The sequence below is a fragment of the Myxine glutinosa genome, chromosome 9, assembly GCF_964187855.1.
Source record: "Myxine glutinosa chromosome 9, kmMyxGlut1.1, whole genome shotgun sequence".
Taxonomy (NCBI): Eukaryota; Metazoa; Chordata; class Myxini; order Myxiniformes; family Myxinidae; genus Myxine; species Myxine glutinosa.
In genome coordinates this window covers 51,755,758-51,774,417 of record NC_136269.1, presented here as the reverse complement: position 1 = coordinate 51,774,417, position 18,660 = coordinate 51,755,758, and the positions used below count along the sequence as shown (strand labels likewise).

Here is an 18,660-nt window from a genome sequence, read left to right as displayed (position 1 = left end):
ATTTCCCTACTATTGATGGGCACAAATTCTCCCTGTAGGTGGAGCTGCCCATTCCATAAGGTAACAGAAATAAAACTAACTGTGTTTGCAGGGAGTGAAACAAAGCAGTGTGCCCATTGGGCTCGATGCAAAGCTTCATGTGGACCTCATTGTTGTTGGCTCTGTCGCAGTCTCAAAAAAAGGTACGATTGCTGAAAAAGACCAGAGGCCTATACACAAACAGACGTGAGTGCTGTATCGCATTTTATTTTGGGGTAGGGGAAATGGATCGTGGGCCGAGCCCCTGTTTTGTTTACTTTCGTGACCCACCTCACATATCTACCTGCATTTCTAATATGTTGTGTAAAAATATTACAGAATTAATATCTGAAACTCGTCATGCACCAAAATTGCACATATTTTCAAAATGTGGGAAAAAACACCCAAAATGTTGACGATCTTTTAAATAAATATTGTCCAATCACAGCACGTGTTACATAGGCCATGAGCGCTAATCAGCCAATCGCACGCTTCGTTGCAGACTGTACATACAGTACTGGCGCCGCTATCATGGCGACTTACATGTCCAGATGCAGCTACGGATGGTGGAGATTCTGAGGTTGGTTCTTCAGGCGTTTGCTTCATGCATGTCGTCAATACGCACAGCAGAGTGATTCCATTTTTTTTTTTTTTAAATAAGATTTTTAATAAGTTAATTTTTGATAAATGTTATTTTAAATAGGCTAACATTCCAATTCATTTTTTCCATAAGAGCTTTGATAACTAGTTTGATAATTAATTTCAGTTCATGAAGAATTTAAAAAAAAAATCACTGTTTGAGATTAAAATTATGACCATCTTCTGGGTAAAAATTATAATAAAAATTTTTTATTATATAATTTCCTTACTTTGTGTGTGTGTGTGTGTGTGTGTGTGTGTATGTATGTGTGTATGTATGGGTGTGTGTGTGTGTGTTACTGTGCATATATACACAAAGAATTAAGTTAAGCACCCCTACACAACGAATTAAGGTAAGCACCCCCTAATATATATTCTTTGTGTATATGTATACATTGGCATATATTCTAAGGTATGTGAGATCAAATAATGATTGGTATGACATTAGCAATTATCCATTGATGAAATTGAGTGATCAAAGTGAAAAAAAGTGATTGGTTGAGTCAGTGATCCGATCACGTGGGTCCTACACACGTTATTGACGCAAAGATCGCTAGAGGTCTTCTCAGAACAATGACTGTACGTTAGAAAACATAAACGTCATCCACACTGTCCGTGATGGACCTATAGCTCCATACTTAAATTGAGGTGAAAATATGCCTAAAATTCCCAAAAAATTTCACCTTAAATTATTCAGAATAAAATATTGAAAACGGCATGATTGTTATGTTTTTATGTGACCATAATATCACTTCTCCAGAAAATATAGCAATATCATGGGTATATTACACTGTTTTGACGACAACAAACTTGTAATGTGCGAGGTTGTACAAAAACGGGGGGGGTGCTTAACTTAATTCTTTGTGTATATATATATGACGTCATGATGGCACGCATGTTAGTGTGTGCGTGTGTATATATATATATATATATATATATATATATATAGTGAAACCTTGACTTACGAGTTTAATTCATTCTGTGACCGAGCTCGTAACTCAATTTGCTCGTTTCTCAAATTAAATTTCCCCATTAAAAGGCATTGAAATGCTATTAATCCGTTCCAGCCCCCAAAAAACCACACCAATTTTTTTTGTTACGTGTTTTTAAATAAGAAAAATGTACTTTATAAATAACAAATAATGTATAAACAAGCACGACCTCGTATATACTGTTCATAATAAAAGAGAATGTTGTAGCGACCCATGGGTCCCCCAAGCAAGACCGGCATCAGAATCTCCTTGCTCCAGCCGGTGACGTCACCGGCGGGGATCCCCGGCGCCAGAGTGGCTGGTCACGTGACCGCCAAAGCGTCCCGCGCGTGCGGGTATAATGAGCTACACCTGTGGATCACGTGACCACCGAAGCACGCCTCGCTTGAGAGGCGTGGCTTTCGGTTTCGGATTGGGTTTTTGGTTTTGCTTTATAAGGCAGCCCGATAAACGGGCTTTTTAGTGTTCCCGAGTTGGTTTTACGAATAAACATCTTCTCGGACGAGTTTGTGCCTTGCCATCCTTTTATCCGTATTCTGCTGGAGTCCAGACTCCTTCAATGTAAAGAAATAAACTGGTTTTATTAAGTGTTGTGGCGGACACGAAAGCACTGACGTGGTGACATCACCCCGCACACCAAGTGGGGGTGGGCCACGCCGGTGAGAGAGGCGTGGCCTCAGGATATAGACGGGGCGCGCAGCCTTGAGCAGCTTAGTGCTGCAGTTTGAATAAAGACTTGTATGAACCGCGTTGTCCGCTTGCTCCTTGCGTAAGCATTAGCGCGCGCAGCATCGCGCTACAGTGTATTTACCTTGAAGATCAGACGAAGATGCTGGCGGAGGTGGAGGAGATAACTTTTGCCCTTTTCGCCACACTTTCCTCGCTTTCACTTGCAGGGCGTTTCAATAAAAACCTGTCCAACGAGGTTTGTTTCTTCCTCCCTTTAAAAATGTTTCGAAAATTCTCCATCTCTTCATGGATAGAGGTCCGGAGCTTTGAAATAATCGTAACGCCCTTGGCTGGCGTTATAGCCTTTATCGACTCCTTCTGCTTCAAAATCGTACATATCGTAGAAGTACTACGATCGTACTGCCTCGCCAAGTCGACAACACGCACACCTCGCTCATGTTTTTCGACGATTGCGTGTTTTATATCCAAGCACATCATCCTCTTCTTCTTCTCAGTACTGCCCTTGGCACTCAATTTCTTAGGACCCATGGTTAAAACTAAGAAATTTTCCAAAATAACCAACATGCGAAAACAAAGCAGCAGCGATATACGGCAGAGATGCTTGCACGGCAAGATAACCACGTGACCGGAACGCTCGTTGGGCCGCCTAGTGGCAGGTGGCGTAAGCTCGTAACTCAGATCTCGGCTCGCATCTCAAAGCAAAAAACCGCCCGAGCGACGGCTCGTATCTCGGAAAACTCGTAAGTTGGTGCACTCGTAAGTCAAGGTTTCACTGTATATATATATATATTGTTACGGTCCGCAGATAAGATGTTGTTTGCCGAGCGGAGGCACCGCGGCCGAACAGTTTTTCCCCGACTAAACCCGATTCCCTGAACGTTGGCCGTATCGCACCACAGCTATTCAACGAGGGAAAAGACAAAGACGACGGATGTGAAGAAAAGGAATAAGAAGACGAAAAAAAGGTTGAAAATACTACTAAATTTATTTACTATTTACAGGGTCAAAATAACCAAGGAGAAGGAAAGATAAGAAAATAATTTACAGAAGCTTTTAGAGACACAGTGAAAATACTAGCTTATCTAACAGGCTTAACTTATTCCCAGGGACAAGACAAAAGACAGACTACGAACACACTTACACGGGGAATGATGATAGGAATGGCAGGTGGATAGCTGGGGGGAGAGGGAGGTCCAACGGGTCCGTCCGGCAGCACGATCGGCGCGTTGGGCAGCCGCCGTTCCTTCGCGGCCCTGCTCCAAACTGCCGTCCAGGCCCCACGCTGCTGTGGCTGCAGTTTCGGTGGCTCAAGCTGCTGTGGATGCAACCGCCACTCTTGTCATGGACCTCTCTTTGTCATGGACCTCTCTTTGTCATGGACCTCTCTTTGTCATGGACCTCTCTTTGTCATGGACCTCTCTTGTCATGGACCTCTCTACGCAGCTTTGCTCTGACGACTCCCTTTTTATCACTCTTGCGCCCGCGCTTTTATAACGCCTCCGGCGATTAAGCCGCCGGCCTTCAGGACACGCCCATCGGTGTGCTCACCTCGGCCATGGTTGGTCGCGCGACCCTCTGGCTCCGCCCTTGATGACGACGGGCGGGCACGCCTTTCTTCCCCGACCCAAGCACATGTTCAATGGCGGCTTTGGAGGGGATGTAATTGGCAAATTGAGGCTTGGCCATGACGAAAGGGGAAATGGAGGTTTTTGGGAATGGGAATGAAGGGAATCTATCTATTTCACTTGGTGCAATGGAGTGTCATTTTAATGGAAGACAAGGCCTTACCCTAAAACACATAATAAAGATATAAGCTACTGAACAAGGGTTTTATAGTGTCCTTCAATGGATGCTTTATGGAATTAACTACCGGAACGCCCTTTGAACTTTACACAACACTGGAGGCAGGAGGGGCCAGACTCAAGCAATAATAATAATACACACAATCAAAAAAAATACAGTCCTCATATCCGCAACACTGCACCCTCCTCCTCTTAGGCACGTCCCGGGCCTACAACTTTAATTTAGTGTGGCACGTAGGTGTAGTTCCCTCTACTTTTAACCTGACCCTGAGTGCGACAGTTTTAAAACATAGATAAATATGTCCCGCTGCTCCATTGCACCCTGCCTAACAGACTCACGCCCACAGCTAACCGAATTGCGGAATGGTCTTCAAACTACACACTGACGGTGGGGAGCATTATTTACAGTGACGCTATTTTATTTACAAAACGCAACCCAGGACCTGTGATTGTTCTTTCTGGGGGGGAGACAGTCTGCTCTGCATCGACGCACCATGAAAGCACACAAAACGCACCAACACACCCTCAAGCACCAATCGGTGCACAGTCATCACTGTCCATCAAAATAAAACCAACAACCCCTAACCCTGCAGGTGGTCTCTTGCTCTTCGGCTCCCTCTGCTGGCTATTTGCTTTCTTCCAGATGTCATTTTCTCTCATTTTCTTACTGGCGGCCTATTTGAGCATAAAATGAAATGCACCCAACGTGTCCATTTTTATTTATTTTATTTATGGCCCACAGGGCCGACTAGTGTGGTTCACCTGTGGGGCATCGGTGCCCTGTGGCCAAGGTCCGCCAGCAAGATTTCGGGCCTTCATGGCCGGTTCCAGCAGAGGGGCCATGCCCCAACCCATGGGGTCCATAAGTGGTGCTCGGCCACAGTGGTGTGGTCCATAATGTGGTGCATCGATGCAGACAGCTGGTTCTGGGAGTTCCGGGCGCACAATGGCGGACTCACGCACGCTCCCCTCGGCGCCCAGTGGCGCTCAGGTCCTCATGTGGGAGACAAAAGGGGGGACAAGACAGATGAGCGAGGGGTAAGGTCTCAAGGGTACACATCAATAAGGCAATGCAAGGCGAAGTGCGTACGGAGAGCGAAGTGAGAAAGCTCGTCCCCACCGTACGTCACCCCCCCCGTCACCTACACTACCCTTGCCCTTACCCCATATTTACAAAAATTTACACATTACAAATCCGTCGCTACCGTCACATCTTCCCCCTATACCAAATTCGTTCCCACAATCCCTCTATCCAAAATTTGCCATCACCCAATTCATCATCAATCCTCATAAGGAGGAAGAGATGGAACGTCAAGCACAATGTCACACCCACGTCATGATGCGTCTCACAATCCAAAACATTTGCATCAAAAATAATTAAAAACAACCATGGCATGGTGTGGAGTACCATCGTTACCTCAGGTGAGTGGATGTAGATGGTGCGAGGAGATTTTCATCCTAACTATCCTCTAAATGACATTAACACACTTTACACTACCCGGGGTCTTTCCCTGCCAATCCATTGGCCATCTTACACTATGGGTTCTAAAAACCAATTCCCATTGACCAAACTGTGGTGCTTCTCAATTTGGGGTCTCACTCCCCCGATTCAACTCCCGGTGCCCTTGCACAATTTCAAGACTGGGCCGTGTAGCTCTCCCAGCAGGTCTACCCACCTGCCCACCTCCACCACTGCAGTTGCCACCCGAGCTTACCTAGCTCCTCACCTGACCTATCTAACCGGGGAAGGCCCCTCCTGGCTCTGTCACCCCTCGGTGCCCTCTGGCACTGGGCTACCCGGGTCCGTCCTCCGGATCCTCGGGCCCCATCCACAACAACTCTACCGGCTCCCAGAGCCCCCCTGCGGCCTCACCTGGCCGACATCCTCACAGTGGTGGAGTGCCCAAACCACTACACACACTAACAGGCTACACGCCCAGCCATTTCCACAACACTAATGCACCCATCCAAATACCATTCTTTCACCCGCACCACAGATGCCAATATCCAACCACAATTTACCTATACCCTCTACCTAACACTTACACTACCCGCCCCGGGTATTCGTGATGGGGGTCCATCCTTCCCCCATTCACACCATCCACTCCACTCCATAGTTTCCACCATACTCACTCCACGACCATCCATTCCAATACTCCATATATTCCACACTCCATGTATTCCACACTCCATGTATTCCACACAACCATTCTCCATTCACCTGTTGTTGCACACCTGTGCAATCACACCTGGTGCCACCTGCACCCTCCTTCCTTCCTGGACCATTTGGTCAGCACAATACTCATCTCACTATTCTTCTCTCATACACTGCTCCATACACCTGTCCAGTTGCACACCTGTGCAATCACATTACTACTCACAATCACAATCAGTTACTCATACCCTGCTCAATATCTCGTGAGATCTACCGGCTAACCGGGCCTTCCCCGGTTAGATAGGTCAGGTGAGGAGCTAGGTAAGATCTTGGAGATCTCGCGAGATCTTGGAGACGGTGGGAGGGATTTTCAAAGCTCCACACGTCTCCACGTTTTTCGAAGTTAAGTCTGTTCACAATTGTATTTTGTCGAAACTGTATTTATCTTTCGGTGTGTGAAGTTATTGTGTGCAACTTTGGTTGTTTCTCGGTGTTTATCTTTCATAAATTGATCGTCTGTTTGCCGTGTCGTGTCTTGAGGCCTTGTACAGTGTGCACTGTACAACCTTGAGGCTTTGTTTTTCTCTCAGCGGTCCGTCGTTTGTGATCCAATAACTTTCGTTCTCTGTATTCCCAGGCTTTTCACCCATAGCCTACTTCCTTGTGTCAATCTCAACTCAAAAAAAAAAAAAAAAAAAAAAAAAAAATACAACAACAACAACAACATTTCCTTCTCTGTTCTCATTCGTTTATTCATTCTTATTCGTTCGTTCGTTCTTCGACCACGTGTTTCTCCCCCATTTCCCCAGATAGTTTTCACTCATTAACCTTCAATGTTTACACTTTCCCCTCAAGTTATGTATTCCGTCATATTTTATAACACCTTTTTCTTCTTCTTCTTTAAAAGGCTGCTTTCGACTTGCTCACCAAATCAATTCATCCCAAAAAAAATATCCATCTCCTATAGTGCCTTTTTTCTACATTCCCTAAACTCTCCTGCACTCCATCCTCCATCCAGCGTCCTTAAACGTATTTTTAACTCGAAGGTCACAAGAAACTCATTTTGCAATAAATGTTCGTTTCCCATAAATCGTACACTTTCAAAAATCCAATCTCACCCCTCCCCTCCAAATCTTCCCCATAACCCCTCCCCTCCAAATCTTCCCCATCACCCCTCCCCTCCAAATCTTCCCCATCACCCATCCCTTTCAAATCTCCCCCCTTGCCCCCTCCCTCCTAAACTACCCCCTCACCCCTCCCCGCCAAGACGCCCCCTCGCCCCTCCCCTCCTAGACTCCTGCCTCACCCCTCCCCTCCAAATCTCCCCCATATCCCATCCCTTTCAAATCCCTCCCCTTGTCCCTTCCCTCCCAAACTCCCCCCTCACCCCTCCCCTTCAAATCTCCCCACCCTCATTGCTTCTCAATTTCCCCCCTCTCACTCCCCCTCCTCAAAGCGTCCTCCCCGCTTCTTCCCCCTTCAAACTCTCACCTCCATCTCCCCCAACCTTCTGCCTCGCTCTTCCCCCTCCTCAAATAACACCTCATAGTGGCTCACCCAATCACCATCAAACCTTTTGTCCGCCCCATCCTTCCCTTTCTCCGAGCTATTCTGAAATCTCTGACACACCTTCAACAGCTCTCCCTACCTCTTCCACCTCTTCCACATCTTACCCTACCCCTCCTCCCCCCTGTTCTGTATCTGATGCTCCCCCTTCCTCTTCATTAACGGTATGGACCTCAAACATCCGGGGCCTTCGTTCAAACTTAACTGATCTCTCCATACAGGTTGCTTCTGTCAAACCAGACGTGATCTGCTTAACAGAAACTTTCCTCCTTTATGATGTCTCTGATTCCATAGTATCTCTCCCGGGCTACTCCCTCCTCCGGTATGATAGACCTGAGCCTCGTCCTGGAGACGGGGTTGCTATCTTTATCAAAAACTCTCTTCCTCACTCGCCCTGCACTGCACTCTCTCCACCTCACCCCCAGGAATACCTCTGGCTACGGCTTCCCCTTCGCTCCCACCTCTTGTTCATATGTGTGTTGTACCGTCCACCAAACAGTGATGACTCCATCTACATCTCGCTGTCTGATGATATGGACCAACTTCTATCTACTCATCCCAACTCTCTCTTCCTCATATGTGGTGATTTCAACTGTCATCATGCCAGTTGGCTGGGTGTGGGTACCTCTCTCACCAGCCATGGCTCCTCAGCAAAGGACTTCTGCGACTCACTGGGACTGACACAATCTGTCAATTTCCCGACCCGGATCTCAGTCAACGGAACATCTTCTCTTCTGGACTTGGTTATGACTAACTTCCCTGAAAATGTCTGCTGCTCTTCTTCTGCTCCGATCGGATCATCTGATCATGTCCTTGTTAAAGTGGACATCTCTCTGACCATCCTCAGGGAGCCTGCTCAGCGTCGACGAGTCTGGCATTTCACTCAGGCCAACTGGCACGGTCTTCAAGCAGCCATCAATCATCTGGACTGGTCTCCCATCTCTACCACCTCTGACATCAACTCATCCTGGGAATTCTTCCAAAGTAAATTGCTCTCTCTCATGCACAGATTTATCCCATCTCGTCTTCAGTTGTCATACCCTTCCTCCCGTCCATGGTACACGGAATCTTGTGGTGAGGCTGTTGCCCAGAAACAACTTGCCTTCGTCTCCTGGAAAGCAAATCCAACGGAAGGAAATCTCATTTCCTTTCACAAAGCCCGAAACAAGTGTGTGTCCACCCTCAGGAGAGCCAGGAAACAATATCTCTCCGTTCTCAAGACCGAACTCTCTTATCTGTCTCCCTCTTCCAAATCCTGGTGGCGTCTGGTCAAATCCGTTTCTGGTGTTTGTTCCCCCTCCATCCCCTCCCTTACCTCAAACGGCTACACAGCTGACTCCGCACGTGAAAAAGCTGAATGCCTCAACTCTGTGTTTGCCTCTAAATCTTGTGTCCCAAACCCATCCCTCTCTGTACCCACCATACCCAGTCGTACCCTGCTGCTCCTGGACTCCGTGTCCTTTCCTCCTGACAAGGTGGAAAAGTTTCTGTCAACCCTCGACTCTGATTCTGCAACTGGACCCGACGGCATCAGCCCACGGGTCCTAAAATCCTGCTCTGCTGCTCTATCTCACCCTCTCTCTGTTCTCTTCACCCTCTCTTTTGCTCAAGGTCAACTGCCATCTGCTTGGAAATCAGCCAACATCACCGCTTTGCACAAAAAAGGTGCAAAAACAGATCCTAGCAACTACAGACCAATCAGCCTTCTCCCAATTATCAGCAAAGTCATGGAATCCATCATTGCTTCGGATATGAAATCTTTCCTCTTCTCCAATGGCTTGATCTCTGATCATCAATTTGGTTTCAGACCAGGTCACTCTACTCTGGACATGCTGCTTCTGCTGTCTCAACAATGGATGGAGGTCCTCAATGCCAAACAGGAAATTAGAGCTGTCTCCCTCGACATATCACGTGCCTTCGACACGGTCTGGCACCCCGCTCTGCTCACCAAACTCTCCTCCTTTGGTATCCATGGAAATCTCCATGCATGGCTGGCGGACTTCCTCTCTAGTCGTCGTCAACGTGTGGCCCTGAATGGGTTTCTCTCATCTCCTCTTCCTGTTCAGGCTGGAGTTCCCCAAGGCAGTGTTCTGGGCCCCGTGCTTTTTCTGGTCTTCATCAATGATCTCTCTGACTCTCTCGAAAATCCTCTCTATCTCTTTGCTGATGACTCCACTCTCTGCCGCTCCATTCCTCTTCCCTCAGATCGGCAGTCTGCTGCCTCCTCACTCTCTGAAGACCTGGACAAAATCACAGACTGGTCAAACAAGTGGAACATGTCTTTCAATCCTGACAAATCTCACACTCTTACTATGTCTCTCCGAAAAGATCGACTGGACAACCCTCCCATCTACTTTCTCAACAATCCTCTCCAAGAAGTTCTGTCGCTCAAGATTTTGGGTCTCACTATCTGCCATGATCTTTCTTGGGAAAACCACATTTCCAAGCTGGCCTCCAAAGCCAGTCGCCGACTGGGCATCCTCCGTCGTGCGAAGTCCTTCCTCGGCACACCTGAGCTCCTCACCACATACAAGGCTTTCATCCGCAGCTCAATGGAATACTGTTCTCCCCTATGGGCCGGTGCTCCTGCCTCACACCTAGCTCGGCTTCACGCTGTTGAAACCAAAGCTTTCAGAATTATTGGAATCTCCCGCGATGAAGCTATCTCTGAGGGCCTTTCACTCACTCACCGCAGGCAGGTAGGTGGTCTTTCTGTCTTCTACCGACTCCTCTCCGGCCTTGCACCCCCAGCTCTCTCTGTGCTCTGTCCCCCAAATATTCCTACAGGTCGCACAAGATCTGCCAGCAACCCTCTGATGGTTAAACTGCCGAAATCTCGGCTCACTGCTCACCTTCACTCTTTCATTCCTCTTTTCTCCCGCCTCTGGAACAAACTCCCTCACTCCCTTCAATCCCACTCCTCCCTCCAGGTCTTTAAAACAGCTGTTCACCACCATCTCTTATCTTCCCCCATCCAAAACCTTGATCTTTTCTACCCCAGCTAATTCACCCCAGATCCACCTTGTTTGAAATTCCAACTTCTTTCCTGGAAGTCCTGGCAGTGTCCATATGTTTTATACCTCTCCCACTGCCCCCTTCCCACGCCCCCCCCCCCAAAGCCCTCGCCCTCTCTCAGATCTCTCGATGTCTCCATGTCTCTCGGTCCCTGCTCTCAAATGTTGTGTTTGTGTCCTTCCCCCTCTCTCCTCATCTTGTCTACCGCTCCCTATGTTATATGTTTTATGTGTCGGTTTGTCTTTCTGTGTGATTAATGTTCGCTCTTTCACGAGCCTCGATATTGTATACAAAACAAAACAAAAAAAAAAAAAAAAAAAAAAAAATACACTTTCGATCCTCACACACACGGCATCATCTCATCTAACTACTCCCCTCTGGAACTTGCGCTTCCCAGTCGTCCCTTTAAACTATTGCGCTCCCTCGTCATTATCATCCACTTTAATCTACCTGCGTCCCCACTACCGGTATCATTGTCACTACCTAACCTTAACGTTACCTAATGTCATCTTCGCTAGATCCCTACACACGATATATCCTAACCCTCCCGGGCTAGTTTTCACTGCCATAAACCCCATAAGACTAGTGCTCCTTTGCCCCCGCTGTGAGGGATGACAGAGTTGCCATCCCGTCACATCGGGCATCTCCTCCTATCAATTTTGCTTACCAAATTCCAACCAATCAAAATTTTCCAATTACTGCCAATTCTATTCACTTTTCTAAATTTTGGATCAAAAACACTATCAGTATTATCATCATCACAGTCCGTTATATCCTAGCCTCGGTGCGTCATGACATCATTAAACTCGGCTTCGTAAAGCCGAGCAATGAATTCGGGTGGTTTGGTCACCCACAGGTTGAATCCGCCCGGCTTTCGGTTCAAGGGAGGTGGTTTGGTCGGGCCGAGATTCCACGCACCATCTCGGCGCAGGACCTTGCGGTCCCGGCCCGATGGCTCAATCTCCCCCGGTCGGAACCCCGTCCCCGCCAGGGGGCACCGTCCGCTTCCTCCCACTCGCCCTTGAACCGGACCGGTCGCCTCGCCCGCCAAGGCCCGGACTCGACCGTGCAGGGCGGGGCCAAGCCCGAATCGGCACCGACGCTTCGAAGAGAAGCGACGCAGCATCGATCCGCGCCGGGCCTCGCATCCAACAAAGCACACCGTGCCCCGAGTGCTCGCATCGGCTATCCGTCGCCCTAACCGCTAACCCGTTCAATGTCGATGCTTCACTTGCATACGCGACCCGTTTCACACTCACAAAACCTGGCGTTCCAACGCCTCCAGTGCATCCCACACACTCCGTCCATTCCACCGACGCACTCCTTGTTACACACCACACCTCTCGCGCACACTCGCCGTTCGCACACTCCCTTAACACACCTCGCGCACTCTCCCCCGGTACGTACTCCGTACCACTCACCATGGGCGTGCACTCTGGCATCCACCCACTAACGCGCTCACATGGGCTCTCCCACACCCGCGCCATGACCAACTCAGGTGTGCTTCCTCGCACACCCTCAACCATTCCAAGCGTGCATTCTCGCACCCGCTCCACCACCAACTCACTCTCCGGGTCACTCTCACCCTCGCACGTACACTCCGTATCGCTCTCACTCCCTGTGTCACACCCCGTACACCCCGACGTGCATTCCCGCTCGCACTCGGTAGCACACTCGCGCTTCGTAACACGCTCACCCCTTGACGCACACTTTTTTTTCACTCGCGTGCTATTTCCTCTCACACCGGACCCTTCACCAACGCCCGGGTGCCATATTGACCCCAATCGCGCGACAATTCTTTTGTCGCTAAACATCCTCTTACAAAATCTCCCCGCACAATACACAGCACGACTCACCTGGGGGATTCCCTTCTCCACGCGCACCTGCAAATCTTCATTTGGGTTATTAAGTACAGCAGCGTGATGTGAGCAGGGACTTTGCACATTTTCCATTTCTCCCTGCAATTCCCGGGCTACCTCCGTCATCTCTTCAATTTTAATTCCCAGCACTGCTTTTTCTTTATTCACCTCGACGACCGTTGGCTTTAATAAAATTCCCTCTACCTCATCGGTCGCCGGCTTTTCCAAACCCCGTGTCGCGATTTCTACCCCCGTCATTGTACCCGCGCTTTTCTCCGCTTCGCTCAACCAGCGCTTCTCGACCCGCGTTACCTCCTCGTGCACCCCTGGGACCTGCTCGCCCACCATGCGATCCATGGTCTCCCCACATTTTTGCATGCGGTCACCCATTCTGTCCGCAATTTTGCCGATTCGCTCCATTTTGCTTCCTAGCCTCTCAAATTTATTGTCTAACTTCTTAAAATTCTTGTCTAACCCCTCTCTTAATTGCTCACTATTAGCCCTCGCTTCGTCCCTCATTTTATCCATAAGGGCCCCGATTTGTAGGAAAAAAAGGTTCGAATCCACCGGCGGCGCTGCTACGGTCGCGGTCGCCGTAGCAATGTGCGAGGCACCATTTTGCGCGCCCGTAACCTCGTGCGCGAGAGCGCCCTTTTGCGCGCCTGAAACCTCCTCAACCACATTGCCATTTTTATCCTCCTCCCTTTCCTCCACATACATTTCCCCGAGGTCCTGGGTCGATTCTACCCCGTCTATCTCTCCCACCGACATCCCGTCGCCTTGACCAGCCATGGCGCGATTTCAAAATTCGGGTTTTGTAAAACAAAAGCAATTTCGGTACTTTGTAATTTTGAGCGCGTTAAGCGCTTCAGGTCCGAATCCGACACTTCTGACACCAATTGTTACGGTCCGCGGATAAGATGTTGTTTGCCGAGCGGAGGCACCGCGGCCGAACAGTTTTTCCCCGACTAAACCCGATTCCCTGAACGTTGGCCGTATCGCGCCACAGCTATTCAATGAGGGAAAAGACAAAGACGACGGATGTGAAGAAAAGGAATAAGAAGACGAAAAAAGGTTGAAAATACTACTAAATTTATTTACTATTTACAGGGTCAAAATAACCAAGGAGAAGGAAAGATAAGAAAATAATTTACAGAAGCTTTTAGAGACAGTGAAAATACTAGCTTATCTAACAGGCTTAACTTATTCCCAGGGACAAGACAAAAGACAGACTACGAACACACTTACACGGGGAATGATGATAGGAATGGCAGGTGAATGGCTGGGGGGAGAGGGAGGTCCAACGGGTCTGGCAGCACGATCGGCGCGTTGGGCAGCCGCCGTTCCTTCGCGGCCCTGCTCCAAACTGCCGTCCAGGCCCCACGCTGCTGTGGCTGCAGTTTCGGTGGCTCAAGCTGCTGTGGATGCAACCGCCATTCTTGTCATGGACCTCTCTTTGCCATGGACCTCTCTTTGTCATGGACCTCTCTTTGTCATGGACCTCTCTTGTCATGGACCTCTCTACGCAGCTTTGCTCTGACGACTCCCTTTTTATCACTCTTGCGCCCGCGCTTTTATAACGCCTCCGGCGATTAAGCCGCCGGCCTTCAGGACACGCCCATCGGTGTGCTCACCTCGGCCATGGTTGGTCGCGCGACCCTCTGGCTCCGCCCTTGATGACGACGGGCGGGCACGCCTTTCTTCCCCGACCCAAGCACATGTTCAATGGCGGCTTTGGAGGGGATGTAATTGGCAAATTGAGGCTTGGCCATGACGAAAGGGGAAATGGAGGTTTTTGGGAATGGGAATGAAGGGAATATATCTATTTCACTTGGTGCAATGGAGTGTCATTTTAATGGAAGACAAGGCCTTACCCTAAAACACATAATAAAGATATAAGCTACTGAACAAGGGTTTTATAGTGTCCTTCAATGGATGCTTTATGGAATTAACTACCGGAACGCCCTTTGACCTTTACACAACACTGGAGGCAGGAGGGGCCAGACTCAAGCAATAATAATAATACACACAATCAAAAAAAATACAGTCCTCATATCCGCAACAATATATATATATATATAATTATATATATATATATATATATATATATATATATATTGTTGCGGATATGAGGACTGTATATTTTTTTGATTGTGTGCTTTATTATTATTATTATTGTTTATTCTGCGCCCCCTGCCTCCGGAGCTTTGTAAAGGTGAAAGGGCATCCCATAATTAGTCCACAAGCATACACGTCAGCCAAATAATAGAATACCCCTGTTTGATAGTTATATCTTATTCTGTGTTTTAGAGTAAGGCTGTGTCTCCCATTAATTGAAGTACTCCATTGCATCAGTGAAAGAGAATAGATCCCCTTTCATTCCCATCCCCAAAATCTCCATTTCCTTTCACATCCCCTTTCGTCATTGCCAAGCCTCGATTGCCAATTACATCCCCTCCAAAACCACCATTGAACATGTGCGCGGGTCGGGGAAGAGGGGCGTGCCCGCCCGTCGTCATCAAGGGCGGAGCGAGAGGGTCGCGTGACCAACCAGGGCCGAGGTGAGCACACCGATGGGCGTGTCCTGAAGGCCGGCGGCTTGATCGCCGGAGGCGCTATAAAGGCGCGCGCGCAAGACGCGTGGGGGTGGTCAGTTGGTTGCTTTGGGGAGTCGGTGGTGAGGAGTGAGTGGACCAAGAAAGAGAAAGAGTGGTTGGACCAAGAAAGAGAAAGAGTGGTTGGACAGGGAGAAGTGCAAGAGTGTTGTTGAGTTGAGGGTTTGAACCAGACGATTCAGACAAGTCCTGGGAAAGCAGCGGAGGCCACAGCAGCAACAACACCCAACAGCCACTTGGGGCCTGGACGGCGGTTTTGAGCAGGGCCGCGAAGGAACGGGGGCTGCTAAATGCGCCGATCGTGCTGCAGGACCCCCTTGGACCTTCCTCTCCCTCCAGCCATCCACCTCCTGCCTTTCCACCCTTCTTGTGTACGTGAGTTTGTTTTGTTTGTTCTGTCCCTGGGTTAATTAAGTCTGTATAAGCTAGTATTTGCACTGTGTCACCTGCGTCTTATGTGTTGTAAATAAACGTGACTGCTTTCTTTTTGCTTGTGTGTATAATAAATCCAATTACTCTTCTGTCCGTCTTCTCGTCTTATTCCTTTTTCTTCACATCCGTCGTCTTTGTCTTTTCCCTGATTGAATAGCTGTGGCGTGATACGGCCAACGTCTGGGTGGAATCGGGTGAGTCGGGGAACAACTGTTCGGTCGCGGAGCCTTCGCTCGGCAAACAACATCCTAAACCGCGATCAGTAACAATTGGTGTCGGGAAGTGGGACTGGACCCGAAGCGCGCTTAACGCGCTCAAAATTACAAAATACCGAAATTGCTTTTGTTTTACAAAACCCGAATTTTGAAATCGCGCCATGGCTGGTCAAGGCGACGGGATGCCGGTGGGAGAGATAGACGGGGTAGAATCGACCCAGGACCTCGGGGAAATGTATGTGGATGAAAGAGAGGAGGAGAACATTAGCAATGTGGTTGAGGGGGTATCAGGCGCACATAATGGCGCCCTCGCGCACATGGTTATTGTGGCGCCAAATTTAGCCGCGCCCGTGACCGTAGCAGCACCGGTGGATTTGAACCTTTTTATGGAACAAATAAAGGCCTTTATGGTTAAGTCGGGCGAAGAAATGGAAGACAGAAGGAGGGCTGATAGTGAGAAAATGGAAGACAGAAGGAGGGCTGATAGTGAGAAAATGGAAAGCAGAATGATGGGGGTAATGAGGGACGAAGTGAGGGGTACTGGTGAGGCGTTAGACAATGGGATAAAAGAGGTAAAGAATGGGTTAACGGGGGTAGAAAACAGAATGGCCGCTCAAGAGAATCAAATGGAAGGGATGAAAAAGGGGTTAGAGGGGTTAGAAAACAGGATGGAAGGCAAATTGCGGGAGATAGGGGAGCAATCTGCCCGAGAAATTAAACAAATGGGAGAGCAGATAGAGGAGGTAAAAATCGGGGTAGAAACCAAATTGGATGCTCAGAGGGATGAATTGGGACAGATGAGGGTGGCATCTACAAAGGAGATGGAGGAGATGAAAGAGGAGATACGACGAGGTGTGAGTGAGGAGGTCTTGGGGCTACGCGAGGAGGTAAAGCGAGGTGAGAAGCGTATGGAGAAAGAGGTGAGAAATAATACGGCTAGGTTACAGGAGGGAATAGAGGGTCTGACGAAGGGAGTAGAACAGCTGACAGTCGGACAAAGGGAACTAGCGGACCAAGTGGAAAAGAACACTGCAATCATCGGGGGTTTAAAAGCGACACAAAAGGACATTAAAAACGAATTAATAGCAACACAGAAGCAATGTCAGATGGTACGTGAGGGACTGACAATGAGGGTGGACGAGGTGACAGAGATAATGGAGACGAAGGACCGAGAGGTGAGGATGCACATAGAGACGGTCACGGTAGCCTTAGAGGACGAACTTGAGGAGACGCACCGGGAAATAAAAGAGGTGAAGCAAAAATTAGAGGAAGTGGAAGAAGAGGTGAGTGAAATTAAGAAGAGACGGACAGAAACTAAGAGAGAAATAAAGGAGGAGGTAATGGAATTGGTACAAGGTCGGTGCTCGAATCGTGATGTGCTGCTCACTAACCAAATAAAGAGTTTGCAGGTGGCAAAAGAGGTGCGGAGACGAGGTGCCAAGGTGAGTGTCGAAATATTCGGCAATGTATATGATGTGAGGGGAGCTTCAGTCGGCTTGGGGATTGGTTTGGATCCGGGTGTTCGTGAAAGGCCGTTGGTGAAGTGTGCAACAGGTCTGGTGTGTGAAAAAAGAGGTGTGCGAGAATGTCCGACCATGGGGTGTGTGAAGAAAAAGTGCGCGCCGACCAGTGAGTGTGCTGTCGAGAGTGAGTCGGTCATAGTGCGTGTGCGAGTGGGTACATGGAAGCGCGGTGTGGTAAGTGTTACGGAGGAAGTAACGAAAGAGTGTGCGCAAGAGGATGCACGAGAAAGGTGTGTAACGGACAGGTGCATGGGGAAAGAGTGCGCTGTCAAGAGTGAAGGAGAATGCACGCCTGTGGTGAGAGTTACAGAGGATGTAACGAAAGTGTGCGCAAGAGGATGCGCGAGAAAGGTGTGTAACGGACAGGGGCATGAGAAAAGAGTGCGCTGTCGAGAGTAAGGGTGAGTGCGCGACCGAGAGTGGAGGTGAGAGTAGTGAGAGTGACACGGAGCGTGAGTTTGTTGTGACAGGTGAGCGAGGATGTACACCTGGAATGGAAGGATGCACACCTGGAATGGTAGAGAGTGTGTGGGAATGCACACTTGAGTTGGTCGTGAGGCACGTGGTTGGGTGTGCGAGTGAGAGCACACCTGTGATTGTCACAGAGGAGGTGACCGAGGAGGGGGCGCGAAGAGGTGTGTTGGTGAGGTGTGCGAGCGACGAATGTGTGCCAAGGTGTTCGGTGGTCAGGTGTGTGACCAAGTCTGTGAGCGGAATGAGTGTACCGAGGTGTGTAAGGAAAGGTACGAGGAGCATGGGAACAGCTGGAGGTATGAGCAAGAAAGGGGTAGCGTATGCGTGTAAGCATCCAGGTGAGGCATCGACGGTAACCGGGTTAGCGGTTAGAGCGACTTTTAGCAGAATCGGGCCCTCGGTGCGTGCCGGGCTTCGCGTGCCGCGAGAACCAGCGGGGATCCGAGCCACGGCGGGTGCAAAAGGACCGCCGTACGCGATCCACGCTGGGCCTCGCTTGGAACGGCCGCGTCCGGGCTCCACTAGGCGGAGCGGGCAGCCCGATAGGAAGGGTCGTCATGGCGACCACTTTCTATTGAGACGTGCCGGCAGGTCGAGATCGGGACATTGGAAGGCTCCACGCCGAGGTGGTGCGTGGGATCTCGGCCCGGGTAAGCCCCCGCCCC

At 49.2% G+C, this 18,660-nt stretch overlaps 1 protein-coding gene across 3 annotated transcripts in view; it reads left to right on the top strand.

Moving 5' to 3' along the window:
• MTHFSD (methenyltetrahydrofolate synthetase domain containing) overlaps positions 1 to 18,660 on the top strand; it is a 44,083-nt gene that overhangs the window by 18,290 nt on the left and 7,133 nt on the right. For all 3 annotated transcript variants that reach the window (XM_068129156.2, XM_068129154.2, XM_068129157.2), the window contains one exon: positions 92 to 182. In XM_068129156.2, the coding sequence (XP_067985257.2) occupies positions 92 to 182 (91 nt within the window). The remainder of the gene's footprint in view (positions 1 to 91; positions 183 to 18,660) is intronic.